Here is a 21,382-nt window from a genome sequence, read left to right as displayed (position 1 = left end):
TTTTCCTTCTTACCTTCTCTGTTTCACTCCTTCTGGTTCCTCCCTGCTTTCTTCTGTTTTTATCTCAGCAGACCAGTGGTATCGATGGAAACCAGACCGAGCGGGAAAAAAACCCATTAAGATGTTGTTTAAGAATCTTTTTTTTTTTTAATGTAACACAAAAAGGCAATAAAATTAAGATAAATAATCTTTCCTTTTGTACATGAGGAAATATTTAAGTCATATTTCCAAAGAATGACTGAAATTACACAATATATTTTAGTAGGCTATCTCAACAATACAAAGCAGTTTTCCAGTGGGTCTGAAAAAAAACAAAAAAAACAATGTGAAAACATGATGGTTAGAACTGAATCCAGTGTTTCTTAAAGAAAAACAAGCAATTAAAGACCCATGAAACTAATATTTTAAAATTTAGTTCACATTAGATTCCTTTTAAAGCTTTTGCTTAGCAGTATAACAGCAACGTCGTTGTAAAAAGTGTTAAAATGTCCTAAAAAAAGAAAATCCTGTACATCCTGTACACTGACAACAGTCATCAGAGGCTTGCATAAAAAGTAAGACAATGGTAAACAAAGAAAACAAGCAAACATAAAACATACATTTTTGGCAAAGCAGGAATAAAAGTGACAAGAAGCGTAATTTGTGATTTGATCCTCACGTTTTTCTTTTTTTTTGTCCCTCCACATTGTCCAATTGATTGGCTTTGATTGTCCTTCACAGTCACATGATGCCACTCCGGTTGCCACGGTTACCTCAAGTGCATCAGCTGAGCAGCGCGCAGACATTGTTGCTGCGACGTTTCCAATAGCAACGCCGGACGAACAACGAGAAGAACTGTGGACTCGGGTGATTGCAGGGGGCCCGGACTCCGATTGGATGAACGTTTTAATGTCGTTTTTCACAATATTCTTCCTTCTAATGTGGTGAAGCGTGAACTCACAGGTGCTTTGGTATGTTTCTTTTTGATGCCAGATAAATATCTACATTTCATATAGGTATACAGGCGGAAACAGATAAAGAACTAGATTATTTTGGGGTCAGACAACAAGCAGAAACTCAGTTTCTTTTCCAGTATTTGTAAAAAAAAAAAAGGAAGCTCCCAACAGGAAATGCAAATTCGAACGTTAACGCAGTGAAACAAAAATAAAGATGAAAACATCTGGACACGTTTAAAAAGAGCCTTTTTTCTGATTTCCTTATAAAACATTTCCCCACCACCCTTTCTACACACACACACACCTCACAACGTCTTCACATCCGTTGTACATTTCGACCCCAAAATCCAAACCTCGGATCCCGTTCAGTGCATTAAGAGAGAAGTCAGACCCCCGCCGAACCCACCCTACAAAATCTAAATAAAATAATCTTCTCTGCAAAATAAAGCAACAAAAAAAAGAACAAATATATATGTATACTATTTACAACATGTTATATTAAACATGATGCTGTACAAAGCGCGCACACACACACACACACTTCAAGCACACGATGCGACTACCTGTACATGTGTCTTGGCGCCGTGGCGAGGTATTGACGTGTATGGCTTGACGGGGGAAGGAGTCGCGTTGTGTCGCTGCGCGTCGGGTCCCCGGGAGGCGGAGCGTCTGCGAGCGTGCACGGACGCCGGCGCGGTGCAAAACACGCGCGCATGTTTAAAGCACTATTTACCCAGAGCTCATTGGATGCCAAACAGCAGGGACATCGCAGCCGCTGTGCAAACACACACACACACACACACGCGCACACACACACACACACGCAGTCCGAACTACAGTGTTTTTAGCTTTTTGGTCCTGTTGGGGATCTTCCAATCACTTCGTCATAGTCAAACTACCAGTAAGACCACGGAAACCCTCCGAAACCAGTGTGGTTTAACTCTCTGCTCCCCCCCCCCCCTCCAGAGCACATCCGAGCGACTGGATCCTCCTCGGTTCTGTGGTGGAGCCGTGTTGCTCCAGCCAGAGGGAGGCCTCCGTCGGGGCCTCCTGTAAGTGCCAGTACCGTCCAGCGGGCCGGGGTCAGAACTCTTTGTCCCCGGCCCGCTCTCTGGGGGACCATCCTGGACGAAGCCATCTCCAGAGGTCAGGTGCACGACATATTCCTCCTTGGGGAGGGTGTGGGGGGAGGGAGGGGGGGGCGGGGGGTATGCTAGGACACGATGGCCATGCCGTCCGCACCGATCAGATGGCCCGTGGTCGGCTCGTAGGTCCCCGCCAGGTAGAAGAGGTCGTCCGCGGCGCCGGCGCCGGGCTTCCGGTCGCACGCCAGGCGGTCGTACTCGGCCCTGCTGAGCACCTGGCAGCGGTGGGAGATGGTCTGCACGTCGTTCTCGTCCTCGTGGCTCGACTGGTACAAGGCGTTCTGGGAGGGAGGGACAGGTGAGGAATCTGCATGAGTTGGGTTTTTTTTGTGCCACTTTGACTCTTTTTTTGCGCCTCCTCTGCCTTTCAGCCGCGGGGTTTCTCATGATGAGGTTTGAGTTGCTGCAGAACCTTTTGTGTTCGCTCAGCCGGTCGTGATAACCACGCAGCTCTTTTTAAGTTTTTTATTTTGTTCTCGCAGAATAAATGCAAGGCCGAGGAAAGAGCCACTTTACGTATTTACTTCTGCAAATGGTAACAGTGCCATGAAATGAGTGGCTTGTTCAACCATTCACATCAGATGGGAACAGGAAATAAAAAAAAGCAAAGGTAATATACTGTCACGCTCTCTTGCTTCTGACCATTCGCAATCTAGAAATCCCCCCCGCCCCCCCCCCCACGGCCTTTACCTTGCCGTCGCGGTGTCGCTTCCCCAGGCGGGTCTCCTCCGGGTGGTAAAACCACTTGACCCTGACCACCATGCTGGAGCTCCAGGACTCCCAGAGGCTCTCCACGCGGCCCACGTAGGGCAGCTGGGGCCGGCCGGGCGACAGGAACACGGCGCAGTCGCCGACGCGCACCGCCTCCTTGCCCCTCACGATGGCCTTGTAGAAAAGCTTGCGGGCTTTGCCCTTCAGACCTCTCCTCTGTCAGCAGAGCAAAAAATAACACTCAGTCAATTTATTCAGCGCCGAGGGTTCGTTTCGTTGGGTTTGTTTTGCTAAACCCAGTCCTCAAAAGTGTGGTCGACTCTGGAACCCGACGAAGGCGATGCTGCTGGTGAAGAAACTAGGATCCTCACAAGCTAATAAACCCCTCATGGAGTCGTCATTGTGCATAAATACTGAGGGCTGCGTGTCACCAGAGGCAATGACGGACCCACCAATCAGTGACCTGCTTAAGCTGCGATGACGCGTGATGACGAGAGAACGACGTTACACAAACTGAGCTGGTGTCCTAATGGTTGAAATGCACTTATTGGACTTAATGTCATGTCATGTGATGTAAGAAGAACAAACCTACCTGCGTGGGGTTGCCGGACCACTTCCAGAGCTGGCGCCCGGGCGGCGGCGGAGGAGCCGCCATGTGAGGCAGCGGCTCGGGGGAGGACATGCGCTGCCTCTTGGCTGCTGCCGCCGGGTCCTTGGAGGCCGGTTTGATCGGCCTCTCGTGGTGGCTCCGGGGAACCCCCTCTTTCCTCCTCAGCTGGTTCCGCGCCGCGCCGCCGCCGCCCGCCGCGCCTCCTTTGGACACAAACTCCTTCCTGTCGGCTCTCACCTTTGACCCAGACACGGCCGCGCCGGCTTTGGCCGCGTAGCCGTGCGGCGAGGAGCCGGGGTCGGTGGGGTCGGAGGTCATGCTCTGCCTGTGCTTGTGCTTGTCCTGCTGGAGCAGAGCGCGGCGCAGCAGCACCGAGGAGGTCTCTTCGTCGGAGGAGTAGGAGGAGTCGTTGTCCGAGGAGCAGAGCGAGGAGGAGGAGGAGATGGAGCCGGAGGAGGAGGAGGAGGAGGAAGTCGAGGAGAAGCAGGCGGAAAGACGGGAGAGAAAGCGCCCGCCGCGGTGGGAGGCACCCGCCGCACCGCCTCGAGGTGCCTCGGCGTCCTGGGCGTCGTCCTCGTCCTCCTCGTCCAGCTCGGAGTAGGAACTGGGGGCGTCGCTCGCGTAGTCGGCAGTGAAATCCCCCCCCTGGACCCCGAGACCCGCTGACAGGCGGTCTTTCCTCGGGGGCGGGGCGGGCCTTGCGATGGGCTCGGGGCGGGGCCCCGCGCCGTCTCTTTCCCCTCCTCCCTTCCTGCCGTCCTTCCCCGTCAGGCCGGGGTGGACGTACCGCGGCGCCGTCGGCGCGGCGGGGGCGCCGGCGCTCTTGTCTCCCTTCCCCCCGCCCGCGCCGAGTCGGAGCAGGGCCTTGCCGTTCTTGGTTTTAGGGGAGGTCACCCCTTCGTGGTCGAGCTTCACCAGGAACTGCTTCCTGTCGCATTCGCTCGCCGGCTTCTTGCCTCCGGGCAGCGTCGCCGCGGCGACGGAGGACGAGGAGTCCCGGCCCCCCGCGGGCGCCGCCGTGGCGCCCGGCCGCCCGGCCCCGCAGCTCCTGAAGGTGGAGTAGCTGTTGGCGATGCTGCTGAACGAGTCGCCCTCAAAGGGGGAGCCGAAGATGCCCTTGATGGGCATCGGGGGCGCCAGCAGGTGGGAGGTGGGTCGATGGAACAGCCCCGCGTCTCGCTCCCGTACCCTCCTCTGGGTCTTACGAGACGTCCCGTTGAAGAGGAAGAAGTCCACCGGCGGCCTCTTCCTGGGAGCCGACCAGCTCGACAAGGAGGCGCCGCCTTGGATCACGTGGTCCGCTGCTGGGGGCGGCGCGCCGGACGCCTCGGGCGCCGAGAGGACTTTCTTTGGCCTGCCAACTGAAAAAAAGAGGGGAGTTATAGTCACTGTGAACCGACGGGTCTTTACCTTGATCTCCTAGATCTCTACCTGGCCAGGTAGGTTTACTCAAACCGGATAGACCTGTCTCTGCCTCCGGCTTGTTACCCGGAGTTTGTTATTAGTTATACGAGCAGCGTGTTGCTCAACACCCCAGTGATGACACCTCGTCAAAGCACAGGTGATGTGGGAACATGCAGGTTAATTGATAGGCGGCATAAAGGAGAAGTTGATGCACCTTCTGATGAGGGCTTCGTTCCTCTGGCCTGCAGGTAAATGTGAGTGAGTCCACTAGTGAGACCAGTACGTCCTTTGCAGCTGTCTAAAATGATTTAAAACCCTCATGTGGGTCTTTTAAGGGGTGACAAAAAACATGGTCTTTTTTTTGGGTCACCTGGTCTTTTCTCTTGGCGTCTCCCCGCTGCCTCCTCATTGGCTGCTTTGTCTGCCGGCGCGTCTCTCCTCTCGTGGGCGGAGCCTCGTCTCCCGCGGTGCCCAGGTGAGGTCAGCAGAGCCGGAGACGGTTCCGCACCTGCACAGGGGAGAGTTTGCCAAAGGTTGGTCAGCTGTTCCCTTGTCTCTGCGTCCCCCCCCCCCCCCCCCTCTCTCTCTCCGTACTCACAGCAGATCTGGTACCCCGGTGGCAGAAGGCGGATGTTGGCCAGCGAGATCCTACCCCGGTCTCCATCATCGAACTCCACCATCACACTGCCCTCCTTCTCCTCCTCACCCGGACCTCCTAGTGCACGACGCAGAGGGGCGGAGCATATGAGGCGCTGCGGAACGCACCGGTGTGCGTCTGTGTGTGTGTGTGTGTCGGCGGCGTTTGTCGCTCACCTCGATGGACGTATCCGGGGTAGAGACAGCGAGAGCGCTCGCTCCAATACGCACACACTCGCGTCCCGGCGGTCAGGATGGCTTTGCTCTGGGGCCGCACGTCCAGCACCTGGAGAGGAAACGGTCGCAGAGCGCTTTGTAAAACATAAAGTAGGGGAGGGGGGCGGCGTTTGAGCCGTAAGTCGATGCAACGCAGACCGGAACTCACGGCTTCCTGCAGGAGCTGCTCCAGCGAGTAGATCCGGGGGCGGTTCCCTCGTTCTCCTTCGATGACGACGCTGAATCTGGGGAGAAGTCAAAAAACATAGTCCTCAATAACCAAAATGCTTGTTTTACATTTCAGGGTGGGGCCACGTGGTGTCAATCTGCAGCGAGACGGCGGGGGGGGGGGCAGAAGGGCCTCACATGTCGGGCAGGTCCAGGGTCTGGACGCAGGCGGCGTACAGCAGCTCGTCCTCCTTGGAGATCAGGATCTTCAGGCCGTCCACCAGCATCTCTTTGCTCAGCACGCAGTTCGGCAGGGCTGCGTGGGGGGGGGGGGGGGGGGGGGTGGTGGATGGGCGGAGAAGATAAAGCGTGCGATATGCATCATTTGTGAGTGGGTTGGATGATTGCATTGCAGAGTGAGGAGGAGGGTGTGTGTGTGTGTGTGCGTGTGTGTGTTTGTGTGTCGGTGAAAAGGCTCCAACACCCTTTTGAAACCTGCATGTGTAATTGCATTCCATGTGTCACTGTTAATGCCTACCAGGGATTCTGCAAGGCATGTTGGGAGGAAGGTGGATCAACTTCATCTCCTCCTCCTCCTCCTCCTCTCCCCCTTCCTCCTCCTCCTCCTCCTCGTCCTCACCCTCAGAGAAGCTGCTTTCCTCATCCAACTGAAAGTCGTCGTCAGCTGCAAAGCTCTGCAGGAGCCGGCTCACTGCGTGGCCCTTGGCCTGAAACAGGAAGTGACATCAGCAGGCAGGAAGCAGCACATGGTAACACTTCACTGTGTGCACGTATTCATGTACATGTGGCTGAATCCAGAGTAACCAGAGGCACACACACACACACACACACACACACACGAGACCAGACCAGTTTCAAGGCCGGTATCTCCAAAGATGACTGATGGACGGGTTCCTGCTTGTTTTTAGGCTTTCTGAAGAAAAGACCATGATAATTAACGCTATGATAGATTAAGTGTGTGTGTGTGTGTGTGTGTGTGTTGTCTCTCATTTTCTTTATACCTCACTGTTTTGGTTGGTGGAGATATGTGTTCTTTAGACGTTCCCTCACAATGAGTCAAAGACTGGAGGAACCCCCGGGGCGTCTTTCATTAAGTTCCATTCGAATGCAAAAACACAGCGATAACAACGGCGGGTTGTAAATTCCAGTAAAGGAGTCCTGTCATCTGTGATCTACTGGTTGCCAGGTGACAGGACAGGAAGCTTCTGCCTCTGAAGCTCTTTGACAGCACCGATTCATTGTGAACATAATCATACGACATTTCACCTCCACCCTGTCCACTCCGGGGTGGAGGAACAAAGAGCAGACGCGCCGCGTCCTCCTCGCATGCGTTCCGTGGCGCGGCCCCCTGCTCCTGATCAGAACCTCCTACAACGTTCCGTTCTTTGGCTCTGACCCGACTGCAGGACCATGTGTCACGTACGGGGAGAACTATAATTCAACCCTGTCCGGGTTCCCCTGACCATTCACACAGAGACGCCCGCATGGGACAGAGTGTCAGAAATCCCCCGCCCTCACCTTTCTCGGAACCCCCGGTGCCGGAGAGCTCTGTCCGGCCCGGTTCGCTTCTCTGGAGGATCCGTGGCTCCCCCGGACGTCCCCCAAGCTGCAGCCCGGGGGCGACGCCGCGCCCCAGCCGGGCAGAGACGCCCGCTTGGCCCCCTGCTGGACGGGACGTCCTCTCTCCGTGTCGGCGAGGCTCGGCCTCCGGAGCGCTCTCCTCATGCCTGGGGGGGGGGGGGGGGGGGGGGAGGAGGACATCGTGAGGTTGTAGAAAATGACTCAAAGGTGACTTGAGGAGACACAGAGGCAGGGAGGAAGCGTCTCTTACTCCGGGCTCTCTGGTTGAAGTGCGAAGGCAGAATCCCACCAGGGGTCACGGGGGCCTCTTTGGAGGATGAGCTAATCTTGATGTCACCGGCGCCGCCTCCGCTGGCGTAGCCGCCCTCCTCCTCCTCCTCCTCCTCCTCCTCGTCTTCCTCCTCCTCCTCTTCCTCTTCCTCCTCTGTGGAATCACGACATTGATGCGATCAGTCAGTGGTTCTACGTGTAAACACTCTCAGCTGAACCCAGGACTCACTTGATGAGGAATATTGACAGAAAGCTCTCAATATTCCTCCAGCTGAACTCGAGTCATTGAGAACAGGCGGCTGATTGACAGGTTCCTTCTGCTGCCGACACAGGCGCACAAACGCAGCGGAAACGCACACTGGGTGCCGCTGACCGGGGGGGGGGGGGGGGTTGTTGTCGGGTGTCGACACGTCTCTGACACACTTGTCACCGAGCCGGCGCTCTCGTCAACACGTTGCACTCGTCCCCGCACACACACACGCACACACACACACACACACACACACGCGCACACACACACACGCACACACACGCGCACACACACACACACACACACACACACACACACACACGCACACACACACGCACACACACACACACACACACACACGCACACACACACACACACACATCGAGGTGAACCGGACCGTCGCGTCTTTGTTGAGGAACCAGGAGGAACCTGATTGTTTGTCTGGGAAGACCCAGGCGGGCTCACGTTACCGGAGGGAGGGGTCTAGAGGGGGGGGGGGCGGGCGTTGCATGCCTCGGGCAAGTTGTTAACGGTTTTAACGGTGTGACAGACTGGTTGGGAAGTGAGAGCGCACCCCCCCCCCCGCCGCCGCCGGCCCTCGTGTGCGTAGCGCCGCTGTCACTCACCTCCCGAGCTCTCGCTGCCGCTCCTCTCGTCCCGGCCGCGGCGTTTCTCGGCGGCGCGGCCGTGCTGGCGGCGGCCGGCCCGGCTGGCTGCAGTGGCCGGTGGCGGCGCTTTGGGCTTCTGGCCCCCCTTGGCGGCCTGAGCGCTCAGCGCCCAGTCCAGCTGGAGGACTTTTCGTCCCGGTCTGAAGAGACCGCTGGAGGCCCCCTCCTCGCCGGGGGCCCCCCTGCAGAGCGGGGCACCGCGATGGGGCCCGGCCTTCTGCTTGGGCCTGGAGCTCAGGGCGCCGGGTCGGCCTCGGTGCTTCAGCTGGGGGACACGGAGCAGCTGATGAGTAACTGATGTGAACAGGAACAAACACACACACACCCCCCCCTCCCCCGGGGGGGAAGAAGCCCGACGGACCGACCTGGGCGCTGCTGAGGCCGCTGAAGCCCGGATTCTTTCGGGCTTTTTCCTCCAGTGAATTCAGCGCCGCTCTAGAAAACAACAACACAGCAGAGAATGAATCACAGCGATCGCACATTTCTTCCCTTCTCAGAGATGATTTTCTTTGCATCTCTACCTTCCTCTGGGTTCACTCATTGCTGCCCCCCCCCCCCCCCGTTCACTCATTGCTGCCCCCCCTCTCCCCCCCTCTGTCTCATCACTCTGATGAGGTAAGAGCCCAACGTCTGCGCAGTGTAACAGCAAACAGAAACCGTGCAAACATCAAACTGCGCTGAATCGCAGCGGAATCAGAGCAGTGTGGGGCTGGGGAGGGGAGGGGCGGGGGGGGGGGGGGGGGGGAAGGAGGAGAGTGTTTGAGGGGGAAGGGAGGGAGACAGAGAGAGAGATGAAGCAGTCTCGGGGGAGTCTGTCCGTTGACCGGAGCTTCGGGGCTCGATCGATAAACACTAACCTCTATTGAACACTACTCCTCCCTTCCTCCCTTCCTCCCTTCCTCCCTCTCTCCCTCGCCTTCATTCCTTCATTGTATGCAAGCGCTCTCACACCACACACACACACACACACACACACACACACACACACACACACACAGACACTCTGTTAACAGCTGGTGTCTGAGGCAGGTGAATCCTATATTCCCACAGAGGGAAGGCTTTGCTCTCAGCATCTCCGCTCCCAGGAGAGGACACAGGAGAGGAAAGGTAGGAAAGGAGGGGAGAGGAAAGGAGAGAGGAGAGGAAAGGAGTGGACGGAAAAAAAGAAAGGACAATATCTATTTATCTAAATCTTAAAGATCTGTCCATCGATCAATCAAACTGTCTGTGGCATCCCTCCCCCGCCTGACCTCTGACCTCATGCCACATCTTTACCAGAGTAAATGCAATCACATTACATGTTGGACAAAAGCCTTATTTTCCAACAGCTTTCCTCTTTAAATCTCCTAATGCTCCAGAATGCAGGCGGATGAATGGGAGTAAAGTGGTGGAGGAGCGTGACACCTCTGGGATGGAGGGCCTCCTCCTTTCGGGTGATACCACACACAATACAACACACACAACAATGGCTGCAACAAACGACGCTCACGTGTTCATTTTGGCCCAAACGCTGCTATCAAGAGGGATCGGGTTTGGAAAACGTGACGGTTTCACTTCGACCCGCAACTCTCTCTGAAGATGAAGGCTGAACAACGAGGGGAGGAATGCTGCTGAGGCACGTCGTCACCAGCTAATTAAACAACCTCCGTCTGCGTGTGTGTGTGTGTGTGTGTGTGTGTGTGTGTGTGAGAAGCCTCTTATTGTCACTTTCATCAGCGCGTCCCAATCATGGTTACCGTGACAAACCCTGAGCTCCTCTAATCATTTCATCGAGGCGAGGGGGGGGGGGGGGGGGGGCGCATGCTACCAGGGGCGGGGCAGCATGAGAAAACACATTTATCTCTGTGAGTGTGTTGCACGTTGCGGGTGTTAAATAAGGCGAGGCTGTGCGGTGCGGCGGCGTTTATCGCTGTAATAACTGAACATCAGGCCTGTGTCCGGCTGCATTAAAACACGCTGGAGGTCCACAGGGAATCAGGACATAATCAATGCCAGTGATAAATATGATTCAAAGTGATTAATGGGGATTAATGAAGGTCTCATCTCCATTAGCTTCTCCCGTTTAAAAACCACACCTAGCTTACAGCGAGTGTGTGTGTGTGTGTGTGTGTGTGTGTGTGTGTGCGCCCAAGGCCCAATCAAGCAAATCATCAGCTGTGGAGCATTTGAATCAATTCAGCTGAAGACGAAACTTCTTGAAAATCAGCCGCGCCTTTCACCGGGAACACAAACAGAAATCAGGATGAATGAGCGCCGCTCGCCAATCACACTGATTATCGCGGACGCCGCGGCGCAGGAACTGACCTGAATCTCTTGGAGCTCTCCGCGGCGGCGGCAGCAGCAGCAGCAGCAGCAGCTGGGCCGGGGGCGGACCTGCGCTTGCGGGGGCGGCCGGGCCCCCGGCGGGCAGGGCTTCGAGACGTCTCCTCTTTCCTGCAAGGAGGGGGTGGGGGGGGCGAGAGGGAGAGAGATCAAAGATGACGTCCGGACAGCAGGTCAAACTGCGTTATGAGGTGTGAGCAGCAAGAGGTGTGAATGTTGGAATGCACGACTTCATTTTGACCACAAAGCAGTGTGTGTGTGTGTGTGTGTGTTTTTGTGTGCGTGTTTTTGTGTGTGTGTGTGTGTGTGTGTGTGTCTCTGCTCACTGGTGGTCGTGTTTCCTCTGTAGCTTGGCCAGTTCTCTCTGTTTCTCTTTGTATCGGCGCTGCAGCTCAGCCAGCTGGACGCGCATGGACAGCTCCTCCCCTCCCATCGTCTCCATGGAGCCCTTCACTGGGCCCACCTGACCCCCCCCCCCACACACACACACACACACACACACAGAGCAGGAGGATTTCAATGCTGAACACACAGTCCAGCTTGTGTACGGGCGGCTTTGTGATTATTTGGATATAAGCTCAATGCAGAAATGTATGAGGAAAGGAATTCTGGGAAATGGGAGCTTTGTGTGAAACTATCGCACACGTGATGCATAATAAGCATCCACAGAGAAAAGGGACAAAAGATAAAGACTATTTTTGTATTGTTTTGTTTGTTGCCAGCTGTATTTCTGGGACTATTTAAAGAAGAGAAAGAATCACGCCGGGGCAGGACTTACAACAATTTAACTTAATTATAAGTGTGTTTTTTTAATGGTAATATGATGGAATCACATTTTGTAAAAACGTATTAATTAACGACACAAAAAACTCGCGTCCCTTAAAGGTGCTGCTACACACTAACGTGTTTGCATGGATGGTGCCTCACTGAGGATGAAGTGCTTTGGAAAATTGTAATAAAATTATAAGATAAAATAAATAACAATAAAATAACAAGACAACCAACTCCCAGTGGCGTCTTTGTTTTTTATCAGTTTAGTAAAAAAACCAACAAACGAGGTGCGTTTCACCGAATGAGCGAAGCCTCACCGGCTCGTGGCGAGGAGTCCAGCTGCACTTCCTGCGCAGGTTGAGCCTCTTCCTGATTGGACACTGCTGGTCCGCCCCCGCGCCGACGACCCCTCCCCCCACCTCCAGGGCGCGGGCGGCTGCCAGCGTCGCCAGGCTGTGGAGGTCGAAGGTCAGCGTGTCCTCACCTGCACGCAGACGCATAGTTTCGGGTTCAAAGCGCTTCGCCGCGGCGGCGTGGAAAACGTGGTGTTTATATTTATGGTTTATTCGGTGTGCGTCGGTGCTCCCGCTTCATCGTACACGCACACAGACACGCACACGAGGGGGAAAAGCACGGCTACATCTGCCATTAACGCCGTCACTGTCACAGCAGATGAAACAGAATATTCATGAGACGCGCGCACACACACACACACACACACACACACACACACACACACACACCTGTGCAGATAACACACACGCGCGTTCTGATCACGCACACGCACCTTCTACGTTTTCGCTGAGCTGCGCAGACACGAGCAAACTGCATGAGTGCGTGAGGGAGAGAATTAGAGAGAAGGAAAAGCAGGAGGAGAAGGAGGAGGAGGAGGGCGGTGAGCATAAAGGAGAGGATGGGGAGTAAAGGGGAGGAGAAGCAATAAGAGGCAAAGTGTTTATTGAGCTATCTATTTATTCTCCTACATCTCCTCATTATGGACATGGACAGAATCCAATTTCCCCTTCGAGGAGAAGAGAGGAGGCGAGAGGAGAGGAGAGGAGGGAAGGGAAGAGGAGGAGAGGAGAGGAGGGAAGAGGAGGAGAGGAGGCTGAGGTTTTCCTGGATTACTCTCATGCTGTGCACTAGAGCAGCCAGACCTATCCACTGACATCTGAGGTTATTAACAACCTGCGTGTGTGTGAGCCAAGGAGACAGAGGAGGGAGATGCAGTAAACAGAGGAGGAGGAGGAGGAGGAGGAGGAGGAGGAGGATGGAGTCTTCATCCGTGAAGCAGGACTTCAGAAAGACGAGAGCGCGAATGTGAGATCGACAGCTAACCGCTGAGGGAGAGGCGCAGAGGGAGAGAGAGAGACGTTTGAGGTCAACGCCGTCTCGTCTGTCAGACCTCCGAGCCAATGGCACGCTCCGATTACCCTGACAGTGGTGACATCACCGCTGACATCACCACGCGCCTGGTTTAGTATCCCGGGAGGTGGCCACGATCGATGGAAGCCTTCCGGCACACTCGCACACCTCTTTGCGCCGCCGCGCGGATGGATGGGGGGGGGGGGGGCCACGTGTTATCGTGGGGGGGGGGCAATGAGCAGCAGCTAATGGGCGGGGCACCAGCAGCTGGGATGGGAGCGACGGTGCTAATTTACGCAGAAGCTCCCCCTGATTCCTCGCTCTGTGACTTCGGCCCTTCAGCGGCGAGGAGCAGCGAAGGCATCGGCTCCGGGGCGCGTTTCATCTCCCACAACGCACCCCGTGACGACAAAAAACGCCAGCCCGCCGCGTCAATGACATTCCGTGCAGAGCGGAGGGGGGGGGCGGGTTTTCTTTTTTAAAATAAATGTCTCGCAATTTGGCGAGCGCGACTTCCACGCCGCGACAGGACTTATTGATTTCACACCTATTACGCACGCTGCGCCGACGTGTAAACAAACGCACACTCTGCATCTCGCACGCCGGGAGACGGCTGCAGAGCGAGCGACTTACGATTTTTACACTTATTAATTCTGTCGACAAGGCTCTCAGAGGCAGGATTTACACACAAGATTACATTGGTAAAAAAAAGAAAGAAGAAGAAGCAGGTGAGGGGGGGTGACAAAGGAAAGGGGGGGGGGGGGGGGGGGCGCTGGAGAGACACACAGACTGAGAGCAGGGACTCATCTGGGATTACTTAACAGCTTACACACACACACACACACACGGATACTGGCATAAATAAAAACACTTTCTCTCAGAGGGACGAGAGCAGAACAGGAGCGCTTACAGAGAAGTGTTTGAAAGGAAGGGGTCTAATTAGCCAAGCAAGACGCCAGAGCCCGGGGACACAGTGTGTGTGTGTGTGTGTGTGAAGCTCAGGTTGTTGTCCATCTCCGTGTCCCCCTAAAACGCACAAAAAACTGACACACACACAGAAACCCTCCCCAAAGGGAAGAATAAGGTCTGTAGCAGAGAGCATAGTGTGTGTCTGTGAGTGTGTGCTGTGGCTCCACATCTGGGTTGCATACGTCTCCCAGATCATTATCTCTGTCCACTTCTTTCTTTGTGTGTGTGTGTGTGTGTGTGTGTGTGAAAAAAAAAAAAAACAGGGCTATTTCTTTTGTAGTTATTCCTTAATTTGATTTTCATTGTTTTTCTGTTTTATTGCAACGAGACGATAAAAGAAAAGGACGCAGCTAATTACTGGAGGCCTTTTACTCACCCTTCCCTCTGCTCCTCTGCTGGAGCTCCAGCTCGGCGAGTTCTCCCAGGATCTCCATCCCGCGGTGTGGCGGGGGGCTCGGGGCCCGGACGACGGCGGCGGCGGCCGGCGGGTTCAAGGCATCTTTGGTGGCGCACAGAGCCGCGGCGATGAGGAGCTCCAGGCTCCACATGTAGGCCCCTTGGAGCTGCGCCGCCGTGCTCGCCGCGGGAGGTCCGACGGGGTCCGGGCACCAGGAGGGAGCGGGGGGTCCGCAGTCCGGTCCCACCAGGCCTTCGCCCGGTCTCGTCCCAATCGCCTCCTCGTCCCCGACCACCTCTACATTCGCTTCGTCTTTGTCCACGTCCTCCTCGCACGCCGAGACAGTACATTCTGTGGGTTCAGGCCCAATTGTCTGTCCCACATGCGCCCCGGCGTCCACCTGCTCTTTGGATGGCTGGGGCTCTACCAGGTTGACCTTCTGGCCCGGGGAGAGCTCTCCTTGCAGGGCCGTGCACGCGGGATCCGGTGGCGCCGTTGGGGGGGGGCATGGCGGCGATCCGGAAATCTGCCACTGGCGCTCGGCGCGTCCTTTCTGCCCCCCCCACTGTTCCACCTTCCCTTCCTCCGCGCCTCCGACCTGGCATTCCACGGTTCTCCCCTCCTCTTCCTCCTCCTCCTCCTCTTCTCCTCTGGCGTGGAGGGAGAGTGGGAGCGCCTCGGACTCGGGCTCCGCCGGCCCCGCCTCCACCATGGCCGGCTCGGCCAATCGGGCTTCCGGAGGCGAGGGAGCGGCCTTGAAGCCCGGGGTGATGGAAGGGTAGGCGTAGACTGGTGGCAGGTCTGGAGAGAGGAGAGAGAGGTCAAAACCCGTCTTCTGACAAACTGCACTTAAAATCTGTTCCCAGGCGCAGAGAGAGAGTCCCACTGCTTTCCCTCTGAAACCCACCGCCATGTTCACGCAGACGGGATGAAGCATGTGATTACAGTTGACATAATACACTGACAGCATGTGAGTGTGTGTGTGTGTGTGTGTGTGTGTGTGTGGATCTATGTGGCATATTGATGACACCCTGCCGCTTCCCTGTGATTGCAGCGCCGGCCCTGTCACCCCCTGCACTGGTGTTATTGATGGTATCCCTCCGCCGCCTGACACCACGGCCAGACGGACGCGTATCCTTCCGCCTTCACTTCTCAAGGACCTCTGGAGGATAAGGAGGGCTGAAGATTTCACTGACCTCTGGTGACACGCGCGCACACATGCACGCAGGGAGGTCACACGCACACAGACACACACACACACACACACACACACACACCGAGTGCCCATGCGCGTTGTCTGACCTTAATGGCTGACCCGCACTAGCACACACACACACTGAGCGAGGGATCAGCCACGCTTCAAACTGTTTCTGCAATTTCCTTCAACCCCCCCCCCCCCACCCACCTGGCTCCAGGGATTGTGGGTAGTCCTGCGGCGGCTGTCCCTCCCCCCTCTCGTTGCTCCTCTCCAGCCCCTTGGAGAGGTGCGAGGGAGCCGGGCTGAGCGCCGGGGAGCGCGGCGCGGCCGCCGCCGGGCTGGGCGCCGGGGTCAGAGGGTTCGGCGGGTGGGGCCGCCCGGACGGCGAGTGGTAGCAGGGCGAGCGGCGGCTGCCGGGGCACGCCCCCGGGGACGGCGTCTTGGGCGAGGGCAGGGCGTGGGAGAAAGGCTTGGCCGTGTGAGGGGAGGTGCCGAACGAAGAAGAGGATGAAGAGGGGGGCGTTCCGGAGGCGGAGGACTCGTGAGAAGCGTCCTCGATGGTGATGGCGTGCTCGTCGTGTTTTCTCTGTGGAAATGAAAAAAGGGGGAAATGTGTGGCTTACTCTGCCATGTGTGTCTAAGGTCAGCTCAACGGTTCCGGGGTCACGTGGGAGTCGGTACCTGTCCTAAGGTGTGCCGCTGCATGTGCTCCATTGCTCGCTGCTGCTGCTGCTGCTGATGATGCTGCTGCTGATGCTGATGCTGCAGGGCGTACAGCTCCTGCTGCCGGAGGAATGAGGAGCGGGAGTAGACGGAGTGATGCTGCAGATGAGAAGGGGGGCCCCTGCCTCCGTATACAGGGGGCCACAGACCTGACTGCTCCAGAACGTCTGAGCAGGAAAAACACAAAGAAAGGATTCCTTAACATTGGATTTGAAAAATAGAAAAGTAAGACCTTCCTGTTGGAAAATGAATGAGAAATACAGAAATAACCTTTGAATTAAAGCCAATGGAGTGTTGAACTGCTCCCGTGAACGAGCTGGCCTTAGTTCATGCTTCACATCATCCATTCACCTACTTTAGCTCGTTCTGGGTCTAACGATGGTGTTCTTCAAAGCCACATCCTGGCCACATATGAATTTAGACACACACACACACACTTCCCTCCTTGGCTGCCTTGTCGCTGGGAACCTTTGTTCTGTGAGATTAGCCTGAGTGGGCTAATGTTTCCCAGGGGAAGGGTTCAGTGGATGCACTTCCCCTCTCTGCAGGAACTCCCAGGGAGCGAGGCAAAGGGAGGCGGGAGATAATTAAATTTCACAGCCTGTTTGCAAAGCAGGGTTGACGTGCACGCGCGCACACACACACACACACACACACACATCGCACAGACACACAAAACTCCTTTCTCTCTCTGGCAAAGGCTGCGATGTACCGAACAACCTTTGACACTGAGCAATGTCTCATGACGTTCCAGACATGAGCACAACTAACTGTAGAGTGACACACACACACACACACGCACACACACACACGCACACAGTCCAGCGCTCCACTGCGAGGGAGACAAACGCCAGTTACAGCGGTTTGCATAATGCCGGGCACATGCAGGGGGGGGGCAATGGAATCGCTGCTCCCATTAACGAAGCCATAAAACACGGTCCCACTGACAGGGGGGCTTAGTTGAGCATTATATTATGATTAGCCAATGATACTAAAAGCGGGAGAGGAATGGCAGCGGCTCCGATGGTACGGATGGAGAGAAGGAAGGACTGTGCAGAGGGAGTGTGTGTGTGTGTGTGTGTGTGTGTGTGTGTGTGTGTGTGGCGTACCGAGGTGGTGATGAGGCCCGGCCTCTGTAGGAAGGACCACCAGCGGGGAGTTGGGGTCTTGGGTGAGCGACCCCAGGCAGGGCTGCAGAGCGCCGGGCAGCCCGGGGGGGAAGCCGGGGCTCATCCCCACGTGGCCCAGACCTGGAATAACGACACGCGCACAACGCAGTCAAATGAGGGCGACATTTAAATACTCATTTTACTACAAAAAAAAAAACAATGTGCAGGAGGGTAGATCTTCACAAACAAATTTCTTACTGGTGCTCTTCTGACATTTATGCAAAGAGTGTTCTGGTGTATGCATAAAGGCCTATGTGGAGTTTCAATCAAATCATACTTTATTTCATCAATGCATTGTTTGGCGTTGAACTCTTTAATTCTCTTTGCATGAGACGTTTTGTCTCTTCTACATTTTTGATTCATTAAATTCGGTCTCTGTCGCTCATTTATATCATGCAACTATTATTCAACCTATAGCCTTGACAGATATTTTTTATATTTAATGTTGTAATCATTTTATCTCAAGATAACATTTCCAACAAATAGATGAAAAGAAGAAAAAAAAAAAAAGACAAAGAACCCAAACAGCAACATGACGATAATCCGCTGGATCTCAACCGAACAATAAGAAGCCATGTGACTCTGGAAGAAGAGACACCACGCGACTGCTCACACTCACCGTACGAATGCCCCATCCAGAGGGAGGGACTTCCTGTCCTCTGCATCCAGTGGTGGTGGGCCGGGTGAGCATGTGCAGAAGGGTCCACCCCTAACCTACTGGCCCCTCCGGGGACCAAGAGGTGAGAGGTCAGGTCACCGTGGCAACTGCTAGACGGGTGGATCCTGGCGAACTCCACGCGGTCCTTGTTTTCCCTGTTGCGGCGGTAGATGGGGGGTGAACTTTATTATCCCTCTTATTGTCACCATCATCATCATCACCATCATTATGACCATTATCTTCATCCTTGTCATCTTCATTACCACCACTACCATTATGATCATGGAGAAAAGGAAATGTGACGGCAAAAGGAGCAGCCATCATGGTGTGCCTGCTCTATGAGTTCTCATTATATGTTTTCTCCCCTTAATATGACTACATAATAAGCCTGATACTTCAGAGACATCCGCATTAGTCCCTGTAACATTAATGCACTACGTCTCATCTTAGAGAGAAAGGGGAAGAAAGAGAGAGCGAGGGGGGGGGGGGGGGTACGGAGATACCACATCAAAGGGTGAGAAGAGTAAAAGGAGCGAGAAGATGAGAGAAAAGAGAATCTGAACCTCAGACCCGGACCGAGAATAAAGGAACTGCAGCTTATCAGATGAGAGGCAGAGACGAGCAGACGCCACAATGTGGTCACTGGTGTTGGGGGGGGTGTGTGTGTTTCGACGCGTGTACCTGATGATCATTTCTCTCTCTCTGTCCAAGTGATGAAGGCTAATCTGTTCCTCCGTCATCCTCTTCCTCTCCTCCGCCTCGCGGCCCAGAGAGTACACGTGGCGCGACACCCCTGCATCGTGGGGGACAGTCAAAGCGTCAAAAGAAGGGTCTGCCTGCAGACGTTTGCGCACACAATGAGACATCCGCGCGGGGTCAGAACCTCCGCCCGACCTTCTCCCTCCATGTTTTCAGTCTAGAGGTCCGACATGCTTAAAGCTTCTCTGCCAGGTTTGGCCAGTTAATCATATGTAACAAGTCCCCAGTAAACGTCAAAAAGGACCAAGAAACGTGACTGTACAACACCAATAAATGTGCTGGAGTGTTAAATCATGGACTTCTTTCCCTTTTTAATGTGGCCGAGAGCACAGAAACAGCACGAGTTGACTTCCAGCACAAGGAGCGGTAATGATGTCTGACCTTTCATGCTGGGCAGCAGCCGGCCCTGTCTGCTGTGTCCAGGGGTGTTGTCTGGGGAACGATGGGGGGGCCTGGCTACCGCAACCGCAATACCCACAGGAGGCTGTCGCACCTCCCCCTCACCTGCCTCCCCGGCCTCCTTCCCGCCTCTGTCCCCCCTTTCTCCCTCGTTAGTGGAGCCCCGGCGAGGGAGGAGCGATTGTTTGGGGGGCTCTTGCAGGGCAGGGTTGCTTTTGGCTCCTCCGCGCTCCCCCTTCTCTGATCTCTCTGCGCCCTGCTTGAGCCCCCCCAGGTTGCCGAAGGGCCCCCGCTGCGGCAGCAGGAGAGGCTGCTGGGAGCTGTAGTTCATTAGGCTCTTCATGGCGCCGCCCCCGCCCTCGGCGGTGAGCGACGAGGAGTGGGACGGAGGGTGAGGGGGGGGCTGGTTGCGGTCGCTGTGTGGAGCTCTGACGCTGAGCCCTCTCACTGGTGCATGCTGGGAGCTTTTCCTCTGGTCCTCTTGGTGGCCCCCTCGGCCGCCCCAGGAAGGCACCGCGTGACCTCTGTCCCTCCCCCTCTCGTCCGGGTTTGCCCCGTGGCTGCTGTGCTGCTGGTGCCGTATCCTGGCCACCTTTTGTCCCTCCCGCTGCGACGCCGTCCCCGAGCCCACCCTCCCTCCCTCGGGGGGAGGACCCGAGCGGGAGCAGTCCCTCGGTGGGGGGGTGCCGGCGTCCGGGCCGCTCTTGGGCCCGAGCTGCGTCCCCTGGGCCTCGTAGACGTCGTCCACCACCTCCACGTCTCTGAGGGGCGGCGGCGGCTTGTCCAGGCTGCAGGGGCGCAGCTCGGGCCGGGGGCTCGCGCTGGAGGCGGTTCTGTGGAAGTTCTGCTGGCTCCAGTCGGGGGGTTTGTCCGCTTTGCCAAATCCCAGCTGCTGCTGCTGTGATTTGTCCTTCTTTTGGCAAACACTAATTTGGCTGAAGTGGTCATACGATCCTTCTCCACTTCTATCGTCTGACTTCCTGCCTCCCCCCCCTCCTCCTGCTGCTCCTCGACATTCGGCGGCGGCCGGGTCTCCTAGCGGCCCGACCGAGGGCACGTAAGTTAGTCTCGCCTCCCTGCCGGCCCCCCCGGGGACGGGCGCCGGTTCTTTGGAGGGTGTCAGGGTGAGAGGGGCCGGGGGACAGTAGAACTCGGGGTGAGGGTGGTGGTGCGCGTGGTGCAGCCACCCTCCCGCCACCGTGGAGCCCATTTGCAAAGCGTGCGGAGGCGGCGGCGGCGGCGGAGGAGGAGGCGGGGGGGGCATGGAGTAGGAGGCCCCGGCGTGGGGGCTGGGGGGAGCCAAGATGGCCGCCGCGCTGGCCGCGCCTCTTCTCATACATTCACTGGAAGGAGCGGAGGACTCGCTGATTCTCATCTCCCCGTTTATGGCTCCGTCTCTGGAGCACCGCCTGCCTCCGCCCGACGGAGCTCTGCCGACCCCGCCGCCATTGCAGCTGCTCGGTGCCCCCCCCTTGCCCGCGGGGGCGGCCTCCGCTACCGAAGCGGCGGGCAGTTTGCAGGCACTGGTCTGTCGGGTCTCCTGGTTGGCCGAGTCGCTGTTCCGCTGCTCCTTGTGCCTGAGGTCCTCCTCCCGGCCCTGTGGCGGGGGGTGGGGGGGGAGGGCGTGGTGAGGGTGGGGGTAAGCTTGGTGGTGGTGGTGAGGATGATGATGATGATGATGATGAAGCTTCTCTTTGCTCTCCTGGTGGCGCTCCTTGCTGCTCGCGCGCTCCTTCGCCTTCGCCGCCGCCCCTTTCTCGCCCGCGTCTTTGCCGCTCTTCCCGCCCCCCCCGCTGTCCGTCTCTCGCCCGGTGGAGCCCAGCGAGGGGCCCGGGGCGGTCCTGGACAGCGGGGGGAGGCCGTGGGTGGTGGAGAGCAGAGGCGCCTGGGGAGGAAGGCCCCTCAGGTAGAAGTGATCTGGAGGACGAGGAGAAGAAGCAAAGTGAAGAAACAGCATCACTTTGATGAAGTTTGATTCAAATCACCACACGACTTGAAAAAGTCTGGGAAATATAAAGCTTATTTTTTCACACACAC

General features: G+C 56.2%; 1 protein-coding gene across 1 annotated transcript in view; it reads right to left on the bottom strand.

The window, feature by feature from the left end:
• Positions 1-315: 315 nt before the first annotated feature.
• LOC119213303 (BAH and coiled-coil domain-containing protein 1) overlaps positions 316-21,382 on the bottom strand; it is a 24,896-nt gene continuing 3,829 nt past the window's right edge. Inside the window, exons 4-26 of the mRNA XM_062560395.1 lie at positions 19,328-21,262; positions 18,869-18,980; positions 18,149-18,342; positions 17,470-17,610; positions 16,319-16,527; positions 15,845-16,223; positions 14,419-15,240; positions 12,026-12,192; positions 11,264-11,400; positions 10,920-11,048; positions 8,981-9,050; positions 8,574-8,880; positions 7,678-7,851; positions 7,365-7,573; positions 6,364-6,553; positions 6,024-6,141; positions 5,827-5,902; positions 5,619-5,727; positions 5,404-5,520; positions 5,176-5,313; positions 3,384-4,762; positions 2,771-3,007; positions 316-2,361 (exon numbers count right to left, since the gene is read on the bottom strand). Coding sequence (XP_062416379.1) covers positions 2,149-2,361; positions 2,771-3,007; positions 3,384-4,762; positions 5,176-5,313; positions 5,404-5,520; positions 5,619-5,727; positions 5,827-5,902; positions 6,024-6,141; positions 6,364-6,553; positions 7,365-7,573; positions 7,678-7,851; positions 8,574-8,880; positions 8,981-9,050; positions 10,920-11,048; positions 11,264-11,400; positions 12,026-12,192; positions 14,419-15,240; positions 15,845-16,223; positions 16,319-16,527; positions 17,470-17,610; positions 18,149-18,342; positions 18,869-18,980; positions 19,328-21,262 — 7,562 coding nt within the window. The 3' untranslated portion in view covers positions 316-2,148. The remainder of the gene's footprint in view (positions 2,362-2,770; positions 3,008-3,383; positions 4,763-5,175; positions 5,314-5,403; positions 5,521-5,618; positions 5,728-5,826; positions 5,903-6,023; positions 6,142-6,363; positions 6,554-7,364; positions 7,574-7,677; positions 7,852-8,573; positions 8,881-8,980; positions 9,051-10,919; positions 11,049-11,263; positions 11,401-12,025; positions 12,193-14,418; positions 15,241-15,844; positions 16,224-16,318; positions 16,528-17,469; positions 17,611-18,148; positions 18,343-18,868; positions 18,981-19,327; positions 21,263-21,382) is intronic.

The sequence above is a fragment of the Pungitius pungitius genome, unplaced genomic scaffold (genome assembly GCF_949316345.1).
Source record: "Pungitius pungitius unplaced genomic scaffold, fPunPun2.1 scaffold_81, whole genome shotgun sequence".
Lineage (NCBI taxonomy): Eukaryota > Metazoa > Chordata > Actinopteri > Perciformes > Gasterosteidae > Pungitius > Pungitius pungitius.
Note: the sequence above shows the minus strand (reverse complement) of the source record. Positions and strands in the feature narration are given on the sequence as shown.